A 12906-nucleotide genomic window follows, 5' to 3' on the forward strand; every position below is an offset into this window, starting at 1 on the left:
TAATTATTTTGAAGATAATTTATAAAAATTAAAAAAAATTTTTTATAATTTATTTTGAATTCTATAACATAACAATTAATTCAAATGTTGAAGAGAAAAATTGTTTTCATTTATATCAAAATAAAAGATGGAAATAAATTAAAACATCACATGCTCTTTAGCAAAAATATAACAATTATTATATATATAATTTTTGAATAATTATGCAATCATGTGTACTAATTTATGATTATATTATATTATAAAAGAAATAATTTATTAATAGATCATGATAAAATAAAAATATAATAAAACAATCAATAATTATAAATAAATGATTTTTTTTTAGACATTTGTGTATTAATATATTCTTATTATTTTTTAAATTAAAAAAATAAAGTAAAATAAAAAAAATAAGATAATAATTAAATTAAATTATCAATATTTTAAAATTATAATTTCCAAAATATATTAATTATAGTTATATTTAATTATAAAAATATAAAAATTATAAAAATTATAAAAATAAAATATGAAAAATAATAAAATAAAATAAAATATATATTTTAGATTTAATAATAATTAAATTTCATTTCGTAAATATTTATATATTGCTTCGAAAATAAAAACTTATTATTTGCCCACATATAACATTAGATAGATGATTTATTTTAATTATGTAAAACTGTGCTTATGAATATTTAATCTTCATCTTGTTATTATACAAGTCATATTATAAATTTTATGGTATTTTATATATATATATATATAAAACGACAAAAATAAAAAGAAATATTACAAAAAAAGGAACTCAGATGTTCTTATTTTCGTTCCTATTTCTAGCTATTCATAAGTTTAATCTATGACCCGCAGTTTAAACAAATATATTTATATCGTAAAAAATTGAGATTTCAAAATTAAGTGTTTTCTACTTTAAAAAAAATTTATTAAATACAATGGGTAAAAAAGATAAAAACAAAAAAAAAATAAGTGGTAATGAAAAAACTGCACTTAAAACTGAAAAGAAGTTGAATGCTAAACAGAAAAAAGAATTAGCTAAACTTGGCGAGGTTAGATAAATATATAATATAAGGCATTTTTATAAATTTATAAAGCATTTTTTAAAAATTTATAAATTATAAAATTTTTATAATTTAAGATGTATTTAATTTAAAATAAAAGATAAACATTTTTATTCAATGTAATCATAATTCCAAATTAAATAACACAAAAATACAATACTGATTTATTTTTATATTTATTTTAGGATGACATAGAAAATATTATTGCTCAAATTGAAAAAGAAGAAGCTAAAAGACAATGTATTATTGAAAAAACTGTAGCACCACCATCTAGACGTATAAATTTTACCTTAACAACACATCCTTTCAAAGATGAACTTATTATGTTTGGTGGAGAATTTCATGATGGACGAATGGTAAATTAAAAATATATTATAAAATTTATAGTATAAAATTTTACTAAATAAAAATAAGATTTATTTTAATTAATTATTTTAATATATTTTGTAAATTATTTAATAAATCTCAATTATCTTTAGACATTTGTTTATGGTGATATGTTTATATATAATTTAAACAAAAATGAATGGATGATTATAAAAGTACCTGGTGCTCCACCTCCACGTTGTGGTCATCAAGCAATAACTACAGCTGCAAATAAAGGAGAACTTTGGATATTTGGTGGTGAATTTTCGAGTCCTTCAGAATCACAATTTTATCACTACAAAGATTTATGGGTTTATCGATTTGCAGAAAAGAAATGGATAAAAATTTTGTATGTTATAATATTTTTTAAATATTTTACTATTAAATATTCTTATTCGTTTTTCTTATTTATTTATTTTTTTTTTTTAAGACGTCCTGGTGGACCATCAGCTAGAAGTGGTCACAGAATGGTTCATATAAAAAAACAATTGGTAATTTTTGGTGGTTTTCATGACAATTTGAAAGATTATAAATATTATAATGATGTACATATATTTGATCTTGAAACATATATATGGCATAAAATTGAATTATCTGGTAAAATCTTGAAAAATGAAAAATTTGCTTTTAAAGTTGTATTATTAAAATAATAATTATTATATTATTAAAAATATATAAAATTATAGGTATTCCACCACTTCCAAGATCTGGAAGCATACTGTTGCCGATTCCTGAAAATAAACTTCTTATATATGGTGGTTATAGTAAAGAAAGAATAAAAAAAGATGTTGACAAAGGATATATACATAGTGATATGTTCTTAATGATTCCTGAAAGTAAGTAATTTTTATATAAAATATGAAATTTATATATAAATATATATATATATATATATATATATATATATATATATATATATATATAATATAAAATATTTCCATATTAAATTTTTAAATAATGTTATACATTCATATATCATAGAACATGATCAGACTGGTTTAAAATGGAAATGGATATCTGTAAAACAAACGGGAATCAAATTATCACCACGATGTGGCATATCAGCCACATTAATTCAATCAAATTTGGCTTATTTATTTGGTGGAGTTTTTGATGAAGAAAATGAAGAAGAACTCCATGGAATATTTTACAATGATTTATTAGTTTTAGATTTGGAAAAATTTCAATGGCACATAGGTAGGTATATTAATTATTTTAATATTATGATTAAATTAAAAAAATAAATATGTTATTGGTTAATATCAGTAACATTAAATGGAAAAAAAAATATAAGTACACAACATCGAAGAAGAAAACCGAAGGAAAAAGAGCAACAAGATGATTTGATTGAAAATAAAGATGACAATAATGAAGAAATGCAAGAAGCATCCTCTATTTTTATTAATTCTACAGTTGTTGATAATGATGGAATATTTACAGTTACAATAGGACCAACACAAAAAACTACTGTTGATAAAAAAGAAAACATATATAAAAATATGTTCATTCCATGTCCACGAATAAATTGTGGACTTGCTGTAAAACATAATGTTTTATATTTATATGGTGGTATGTTTGAAGATGGAAATCGACAATATACACTTAATGATTTTTATAGTTTAGGTGTGTTTATGCTTTAGTATATGCTTAGATAGAATTTTATAAAATGACAATAAATGTTATATTTAGTTATTTTTATATTTTTAGATTGTCGAAAATTGGATGAATGGAAAACAATATTAGAAGATGATTTATCTTCCCAAACTTGGTATGATTCTAGTGACTCGAGTACAGATAATGAAGATATAGATACAGATGATAACAATGAAAATGAAAATGATCTTATAGATATGCAAGTGGATGAATAATGAAAAATAATAATAAATATATATTATGAAATAAAATGAATTGAATATATTATTTTTTAAATTATTTTTATAATATTTAAACTTATATAAAGAAAAAATATTTTATATAAATATTTTATATAAAAAAAAAAAAAAAATCTTATATATTATAATATAAAATAATAACATATATATATATATGTATTAGATATAGAATTTGATTTAATGTCTTTATATCAAATCATTTATAATTAATATAATTTTGATTTAAATGTAAATCAAATATCCTATTTGACGAAATATAAAAAAAGTTTTATTATAAATTATTTTAATTTTCAAGCTATCAATATAAATCATTATCAAATATCAATTGATTCTTAAAAGCAATCAACTTGAATGGATGAAACAAATTTTTTAAGTTTTATGAAAAAAAAAAAAGAAAACAAAAAATAATTTATTTCTTACATCAAGAAATTCTCCTGTATGTGAATCATTTTTCTAATTTGACTTTATTTATAATTATCCATTATTTTAATTAGATATCATACCGGTATTATTTATTATTAATTTTTTATTTTTAAACAAGGATTTAAAACCGAAGTTTTAAAGATATAGTAAAATTGATGTATATATGATATTGTTATGATATCAAAACTAAAATAATATGTCTTTACAATATGTTTGCAAATGAAAAAAGGAACATTATGATTAATGATATTCCAATGATTGTCGGAATGTAGCAAATTGTTAATTTTATATTTTAAATGTTACAACATCATTTTTATTTTTCTAATTAAAAGATGTACTAGATATATAAAATATTATATAAATATTTTATGATTGAAATAAAAATTATTGTACACATGAATCAAAATTATAATTTGTACAATATTATTTATGTGTAGTAAAATCCAGAAATTTTTTCTAGATTATATTATTTTTTTTTGTGTGAAATAAAATAATAATACAAAAGAACTTATATTTAAATTAAAAAAAATTTTATTTTTTATACTGTTTCATAATTATTGAAACTTGATTAAGATTTCGAAAAAATGAATTAAAAAAAAATTATAAATTTTTATAATAACTTTTTTCTGATCACATAAATAATTGATAAATCTTTTACTGAATGATAGTACTTATTAAAAGAACTTTTATTTCAAAATTTCTTCTCTATCTTTTGAATCATAACACAACATCGAAAAAATAATCGATTTCCATTCATTTGGAGTTAATTTTGCCCTTTTAAAATTGAATAGCAAAAAAAAAAATTACGTAAGACATATTTAGACATGCATTATATATCACCAAAGTTTCGAAATTTTTTGAATTTGCAGATTGAAAATCTTGTTAGTAATGTCATCAATGCTGAGAAATTATTTGTATCTCTTAAATTTATTTTATCATCATTAAGATATAATTTATTCGATATTGTTAATAGTATTGTTGTTATTCGATATTATTAATATTTGACAATATTTTACAATTCAACAAATTGTAAATTTATTGTATTATTACAATACAAATATACAATTACAAAATTGTATATTTATAAATTTCTTATTTTATTATTTTTAAATTATTTTTAATTATTAAGGGGAAAAAAAAGTCTTAGTTTTAATTCTTAATAATTTTGTGATTGTGAACGACATATTTCACATGTTATTAATATTGTATTTTATTAGTAAAGATTATAATAAATTTTATTACATTTTAGTAAGATAAATTTAAATTTTATTAATATTATTAATGTTAATATTATTAAATTTTATTAATATTAATATAAACTTTGTTCTTATTAACTATTATATGTAACAATTATATTTGATAAATAGATATTATTATTATTATTATTATTAATAAAACTTACTAATTTTATTAAATTTACTATTAATTTTAAATTAAATTTTTATTAATATTAATTATTAATCAAATATGCAACATATCTCATTCTGTAATATTGTGTAAGTGACATTATATCATGAGATATTTCGTTTATATCGCGAAGCGATTAAACGATATTATTATCCTTCATAATAGAAAAACCGAAAAAAAAAAATTATTTTACTTTGATTTTTAATAATATATCGGTTTCAGTATAGCTTTTTTAGTATTTAAATAGTTTTTAGTATTTAAGGTATTAAAGTATTCAAGATTATATTTTAAATTATATATCAAAATTATATATCATCAAAATCATTTATTTTATTTAAATCATTCAAATAATATTTTTAAAGATTAGAAAAAAGTATTGATAACTTTATTAAAAAACTCGAAAATTATGTAAAAAATGAAACGAAATCACAAAAATAATGATAAATATTTCAAAGAATTATACAATTTTTTTTTATATAAATAAAAAATTTTTTATATAAATAAATGGTAATTTTATTTTAAAAAGATACTAAATTAATTTTTAGATCTATATATATATATATATATATATTATCTATTTTATATAATTTATTTATTAGTAGATTTTAACAATAATAGTTTTACAATACAAATAATTTAAAAACTGTGGATCATTTTAAATGATTTATTTTTAAATTCACAAAAGCAACATTATTTTGTTAATTCAATAAATTGATAAATTTTATAGATAATATAATATAAATAGTTTTTAAACAATATTATAAGTTACTTAATTCTCTTTGAATTTGTTCTAAAGATTTTCCTTTTGTTTCAGGAACTAAAAAGTATACAAAGAAAGTTCCAATAAGACAAATTACAGCAAATAACCAAAATATAGCAGCAAGACTAATTGAAAAATCACTGAAAAATTTAGTTACAATAAAAACTAATATCCAATTAAAAAGACAAGCACTACTTGCAGCTACATCCTTTAGTTCTGGTGCAAAAATTTCACCCATCATCATCCATGGAAGTGGACCAAAACCCACATTGAACATAATAATAAAAATACATATAGAAACTAAAGGTAACCATTTAATTGAATGAACATCTATTTCATTTTCTGAAAGATAGAAATAAACTCCAAGTGCACAAGATGTTAAGCATAAAAATATTATAGATATCAATAATAATACTCTTCTACCTGCACGATCTACTATTAATGTGCTTACAAATACAGCCAAAACTTGCATTACACCTACTATAATAGTCGAATAATCAGAATTTAAACCAGTATTAGCTTTTTCAAAAATATTCTTAGAATAGAATATAACAACATTAACACCACTTAATTGTTGAAAAAACATTAGACCATAAGCAATTATAAAACTTTTTAAAGTCGTTTTAGATTTAATTAAAGTCCAAAAAGAAATCGAATTTTTATTAGTTTCTTTTAATGCATCTTTTTGATTTTGTAATTCATTTTCTATATTATATTGAATACCACGTAGTTTGATTAAATTTTTTCTAGCAAATTCTTCATTGCCTTTTTTTAAATAATAAGATGGTGATTCTGGCATAAACATAAAAACTACAAAAAAAATAAATGGTACAAGAGCAGATATAATAGACAATATTTGCATATTAACAAAAGTTCCTAAAATATATGATAAAAGAATGCCTGTAGTAAGAAGTAATTGAAAATATGATCCAAGAGTTCCACGAATCTCATTTTCAGCTATTTCTGCTGTATATATTGGTGCTACTACACAAAAACCTCCACCACTAAGACCAGTAATGAATCTACCAATATAAAACATAATCACAGAGTTGGCAAAAATTATAAGCAACCAGCCTATACTAAAAGGTATCACCATCAAAAGCATTGAATATTTTCTTCCTATTATATCAGCAAGAATACCAATAGGAATACATATCACGGCTGAACCTATTGCAACTAGTGAACTAATCCATGAAAATTCATCTTTAGATATATGTATTTTATATAAAGATTCTAGATTTTTGCCATCATCACCAGCAGAAGAAGTCCATGCTAATGTCATTCCAGCTGCTAAGGCTCCAAGTGTTGATGCCAAACTAGCAATATATTGAACTAGTCTGTTAGTTGATATAACTTGATTTCCAGTATTGGAAATTAAAGTCTGTTGTGAAATTCCAAAACGATTCTCATTCATTTTCTTGAAATTATTTCAATAAATAGCTAAAAATAATTAATTTAATTTTATTTTCTGTAAGACTTTTTAAACAATTGTTAAAACTTATTGTATATTTGCTAGAAAAATAATATAATTTAAAATTTGCATTTATTGAATTATTAATAAAGAAAAAATTACTTGTATTTTTAATTAATACAATTCTATAAATGAATTTCTAAACTATAAACTTTCAATTTGACATTCTAATAATTCTTATAATAATTCAAAATTATTAAATTTACTTTAAAATTATAATTTTTGCACTGTTGCAACAAGTGCAACAGTGCAATATAATCAAATAAAAAAATTTAAAATCCTAATGAAATAAAAAACTTAATGAAACATTTTAAATATTTTAAACAGAGAATAATTACTTACATTTTATTTCAATTTAAATCTATTACTGGTAGAATTTTATTTATATTAAATTAAATATTTTTTTACATATAGTATTATCTACTATTATTATTATAAGTAATGAAACAAAATATTTCTTATTTTTTTAATATGATTTGCACTATTATATATTGCACATATATTGTAAATAAATAAAATTAGAAAAAATTTAAAACTAGAAAAATTTAAAAAATCAATTTAAGATAAAAATGTTTTTATGCTTATCTGTTTTAAATTCGATTATATATGATTTATAGTAATGATATCTTGATGATTTACCTTAATATTTCATATCAATGATATGACTGGATTAAAATTAATCTTGATCGAATTAATGTGATTCGTCTATCGCATTAATGTGATTCGTCTATCGCATTTGTTAAATATGAAGTTCTTATCTATATTTTCTTTATTCTTCTTAGATTATAATATTTTTAATCTTTCAATTTTTACCAAATTTTTTATTTCTTTAAATATTATTAAATATTTAAATATATAATTCGAAATTACATTCTTTAGAACATTGAAAAATTTTATATAATATTATTCTATTGTAACTTGGTAAAATATTTCCTTACTAGAACTTTGTACCTTTGTATTCATTTATGATAACATAATAATTATTTTACCTTATCTTATACATTCATTAATTTTTTAAAATGTTTGCAAAGTAAGTAACACTCTTTTTATGCTATTTTTTAATGTTGGAAAATCATGATTAGTTTTTTCTAATGTACATTTTAAATATTCTCTGCAATAATGTTCTCTTTGCAAATTTTCTTCAATTATATTTTCGTTTTTATAAATCATTTTATATATACCATTTTTTATATCATATAATTGTTTTACTTTCCTTTGCTTAAGAACTAAACTATGTAAATTCTAAAAATTAAAAAGTAATATTAAAAAAATTATAAAATAATTTTAATGATATGATGTATCTAAAAACATACATGATATTTTAATAATTCCATTTGTTCAATTTCGTTTTCTACAGTTTGAACATGTATTTTTAGATTTTGTAAAAATTCTTGACATTTAATTAATTTATCCTGAATGCTTGTTATTTGAATTTTTAATTTTTCTATCATATTACCCGTTTGTTTTGTAATCTGTTAATAATAAAATATATATAATAAATATATAATAAATATATAATTTATAAAATAATAAAAATAATTTATAAAATAATAAAACATAATAATCTTATAGAAATTAATTATTTTAATTTACCTTTAAAAGTTGTTTGATTTTTACTTTTTGATCAGATAAACGTTTATACATTATAATCTTTTCATTATGTTTTACTTTTGGATTCTTTTTAAGTTTACCAAACATTTTGTCAACTATAATATCTCTTCTTGTAATGCAAAGATTCATATCATGAATTAATTTTTCTTGAATTTTTTTTAAATAAGAAAGTCTCATTTCCATTCTATGAATTTCACTTTTCATTGAAGCTATACCTCCAGTACTTGATTCTTCTTTCATATTTTTAATCGTATCTTGTAATAATTGTACCTTAATTATATTAATATTATAACAATTATAAAAAAATAAGTGATACAGTGAAAAAAATAAAGTATAAATTACCTTTTTTTCCCATGCTAAACTTTCTTGTTGTGCAGAATTTAATTCTTCCTTAAGTATAATTTTCTCTGTACATAAATTTTTTAAATCACTTTGTATTTTTATAACTTCTAATTCTAATTCTTGAAAAGATAAAAGACATTCATTCTTCATTATACAATTTTTATCTTCCAATTCCTTTTCTAAATCTTTTTGTACTACTAAATTTGAATTCATGCGGGATAATTTTTGATTAAGAGAAGTTATAATTTTATTTACATTTGCTTCTTCCTTTATAAGCATTTCTAATGCATATTCCAATTTAAAATTTTTTTGTCCTATTATCATAATTTCCTTTTCAAGAAGATTTAATTCTCTTAACTGTGATTCTCTTTGTTGACTTAATGAAACGAAAAAACCTTGTTGACGTAACCAAAATTGTTGTGCTTTTTTAATATTTTGTTGAAGTTCTTGAATATTTTTTTCTAAACTAACAATTTTTAAGTCTTGTGGACTCAATTCTTCTCCGCCAATACTTGGTAATATCTAAAATTATTTATGTTTAAAATTATTTATGTAAAATTATTAATTATTTATTATATATAAATATATAATTTGTAATTTGTAATAATAAAATATAATCAAATTTATATAATAAAATATAATCAAAATATATTTTGAATTAAAAAATAAAGAAAAAAATGTACAACCTGCTCAATAAGTTTATTTATTCCAAGAAGTTTTGTTTGTGATTTTCCTATCATTGCTTCATATTTTTTTGTCTCCTTTTGTAATTCATCTATTTGTTTTTCTTTCCCAGTATTCTTCTGTGTCAATTCCAATAATTCTGTTTTTTTAATTTCAATGAGATTTTTAAGTTTTTCTAATTGTAAGAGATTATTTCCATATGTATTTTCTATACGTGCAATTGAAATTTCATATTCTAGTACAATATTTTTTGTACTCATTAATAATTCATTTATATATTTAGTTGTCTTATTGCATATAATTTTTTCTTCCAGTTTTTCAAATATTGTTTTTTCTAAATTATTTTGTTTTTGAAAAGTAGTTTCAAGCTTTTTATTTACTTGTTCTTCTTCATAAAGATAATTTTGATATTTCTGAAATTATATCAGTTTATAATAATAGTTGTAATATTTTAATTTAACAATTATAACATATTTAACATACACTAAATATAACATTATAATCATATTCTGTTTGTTCATTAATTTTAGTTAAGTTTAATAATTCTTCTTTATTTTTTGCAATTTTTTCATTGTACATTGATATTGCTCGTGATGTAATTTTAATATTATTTTCTATTCGAAAGTTCCATGATGTCAAATATTCATTATTTTCCATTTCTTTTTCTATTTCTTTATTTACTTTTTGTATTTCTAATAATAATCCATTGTATAACTTATGTGCTTCTCTAAAAAAATTAATTTTTTAATAAATTAAAAAAATATAAAAAATATAATTCATATGAATTCGTTTTTTTCTATGAAAAATTCAATATGAACAAAAAAGACAATAAATTTAAAATAAATAAAAAATTATTTTAAATGTATATACAATAAACTCCTACATACTTAGCATTGCTTTAAATAGCTAGTTAAAATATGACCATATTATGATATTACTAACAATTATTATAACAATTTTTATATTTTATTAACATATTAATAATATTGTACTATATTATATTTACATTTTATATATAATTAAAAAATATTAAGATACATATTTATATCTTATTTTATTTTTAAAGGAGTATATTGTATATAATACACTTGTATATATACTTATAATTTTTTTTTTACTTTTATTTTTTTTTTAATATTTACTTTTGTTCAAAATATAATTGATCATGAATATTACTTCTTTTAGAAATATTAGTTACTACAGATTTCCATATATTATGTAAATCTTTATGTTCTGTATGCAGAGTTTCTAAATCTGTATTTGCATCAATTATCATTTTATTAGCATCTTCTTTTTCTTTGTTTTTAATTTGTAATTGCTCATCAAAATAAGCTATTTCTGATTCAATTTTCCATATTTCTTCTTTTAATCGATATAATATGAAATCTCTTTGTTGTTTTTTATTAATCAATATCTTATTTCTATTAATATCTTGTAATGACAATTGTTTAGATATAATTAAATGATTATTTAATTCTTTCTCCCATTTAGACAAATAAGAATGAAATTCCAATAAATTTTTTAATTTTTGAGATAGTTTTTCTTTTTTATCTTTTTCTTCTTTCAATTTTGAATAATTTTGTTTTAGAATTTCTTTAGCATTTTCTATATTATTATTTTTTTTCTCTCTCAAAAATGTGACTTTTGACAATGCTTCTATATATTGTTGTAACATTGTATGTTGACGTTGAACATCTTGTTGCATTTGATAAAGTTGTATAGCTTCTGATTCTAATTCTTTTTCTGCACATTTTATTGATGTTTCCTAAAAATATATAAAAATATTTTATGAAGATATATTTTTGTTTATATTTAAACATAAATATATACAAAATATAAACAAAATCCCTATCAATAAATATAGTAAATATAGTAATATAAAATATATAAAAAAATATATTATTTTTATCATATTTTTATATTCATTTACTTACAAGATTGAGTATTTCTTCTGAAAGTTTATTATCAACATGCAATAAATGTGCATGTAGTGTTTCTTGAAATTTTTTCATCAAATTATCATTTGGATTCAGAATATGTAATGTAGTTGCCATAATTCAAACACAATTTATTGTGCTCTATTATGAATTTTTTAATTACTTAGAAACTGTTTTTTAAAAAAAATATTTTTTATCTTTTTTATATATTCACTTAAATAGAATTAATCTATATATGTATATATGAAATGTTTAATCTTCTTCTTTAAACTTTTTCTTGCAATACTGAAAGATTTATTTATGTTTCAATTTTATGGTAACCATATTAACAGTCGCGAAGTAAAAAATAATAGAAAGAAAACTTACAATATTTTTATTTTTATCAAATTTTTTCTCTTACTATTTAATTTTTTAATTGATATATATTTTATTATAAAAAATGCTATTTTATTAAATAATCATTTATTAAACATCATGTTCTAAAATTATAATTTATGTAATGTAATGTATATATAATTATTATAATATATACATGGTTTAATAATTATCAAAAATTTCATCAATATTTTAAGTTTTGAAATTGCAAGAAAGTTTGAAAGTTTATAAATTATATATTTCCCAGACAACATACAATATCAAAAGTTTTAATCAAAATATTTTTTTTTTAAATTTAGACTTTTTTTATATATTTTTTTAAATTTTATCGAATAAAATCTAAAAATGTCGATAATTATTATAATTCATTGATTTAAAAAATTGTATATATGTAAATTTTACAGGCAAATAATATATAATAAACAATAAATTATATATATAAATATTTATTAATACATATACAATATACGATTTACAAATTTATTTTTTAAAAATCATTTTGTTCGTTATCAATTGCATATTTCAAAAAATAATTAATAATAATTAATTCTTCTATTATTCGTTTTTTATATATATA

General features: G+C 18.9%; 3 protein-coding genes across 4 annotated transcripts; 1 reads left to right on the forward strand and 2 right to left on the reverse strand.

Annotated features, from left to right (window-relative positions):
- The first annotated feature begins 622 nt into the window (after window positions 1-622).
- Window positions 623-3331, forward strand: LOC100870081 (kelch domain-containing protein 4). 2 transcript variants are annotated; one of them, XM_086914962.1, is made up of 8 exons: window positions 623-1049; window positions 1247-1417; window positions 1541-1776; window positions 1858-2024; window positions 2114-2263; window positions 2409-2624; window positions 2868-3050; window positions 3135-3331. In XM_086914962.1, the coding sequence occupies exons 1-8, from the start codon at window positions 936-938 to the stop codon at window positions 3293-3295; spliced, it is 1398 nt and encodes a 465-aa protein (XP_086771088.1). In that variant the 5' UTR covers window positions 623-935; the 3' UTR covers window positions 3296-3331. The 2 variants fall into 2 exon arrangements, with proteins under 2 accessions (XP_086771088.1, XP_086771087.1); XM_086914961.1 differs by having other exon boundaries at window positions 629-1049; window positions 2694-3050.
- Window positions 3332-5799: 2468 nt separating this feature from the next.
- On the reverse strand, window positions 5800-7323 carry LOC100863827 (facilitated trehalose transporter Tret1). Its single transcript, XM_086914963.1, has one exon. The coding sequence runs from the start codon at window positions 7321-7323 to the stop codon at window positions 5908-5910; it is 1416 nt and encodes a 471-aa protein (XP_086771089.1). The 3' UTR covers window positions 5800-5907.
- l(2)41Ab (lethal (2) 41Ab) lies at window positions 5800-12318 on the reverse strand. Its single transcript, XM_012492023.3, has 9 exons — window positions 11952-12318; window positions 11160-11782; window positions 10501-10744; window positions 10020-10430; window positions 9334-9855; window positions 8974-9261; window positions 8694-8852; window positions 8020-8622; window positions 5800-7349 (listed from the first exon to the last, which is right to left on the reverse strand). The coding sequence occupies exons 1-8, from the start codon at window positions 12069-12071 to the stop codon at window positions 8395-8397; spliced, it is 2595 nt and encodes an 864-aa protein (XP_012347477.3). The 5' UTR covers window positions 12072-12318; the 3' UTR covers window positions 5800-7349; window positions 8020-8394.
- Between the last annotated feature and the right edge of the window lie 588 nt (window positions 12319-12906).

This window comes from Apis florea, unplaced genomic scaffold, assembly GCF_048593485.1.
Source record: "Apis florea isolate Af1SG1 unplaced genomic scaffold, ASM4859348v1 contig_3758_pilon, whole genome shotgun sequence".
Lineage (NCBI taxonomy): Eukaryota > Metazoa > Arthropoda > Insecta > Hymenoptera > Apidae > Apis > Apis florea.

Coding starts and splice junctions, on each gene's coding strand:
- LOC100870081 (XM_086914961.1), top strand. CDS start 936: ATGGGTAAAAAAGATAAAAACAAAAAAAAAATAAGTGGTAATGAAAAA. Junction 1,777..1,857: donor AAGAAATGGATAAAAATTTT/GTATGTTATAAT, acceptor TTTTTTTTTAAG/ACGTCCTGGTGGACCATCAG. Junction 3,051..3,134: donor TAATGATTTTTATAGTTTAG/GTGTGTTTATGC, acceptor TTATATTTTTAG/ATTGTCGAAAATTGGATGAA.
- LOC100863827 (XM_086914963.1), bottom strand. CDS start 7,323: ATGAATGAGAATCGTTTTGGAATTTCACAACAGACTTTAATTTCCAAT.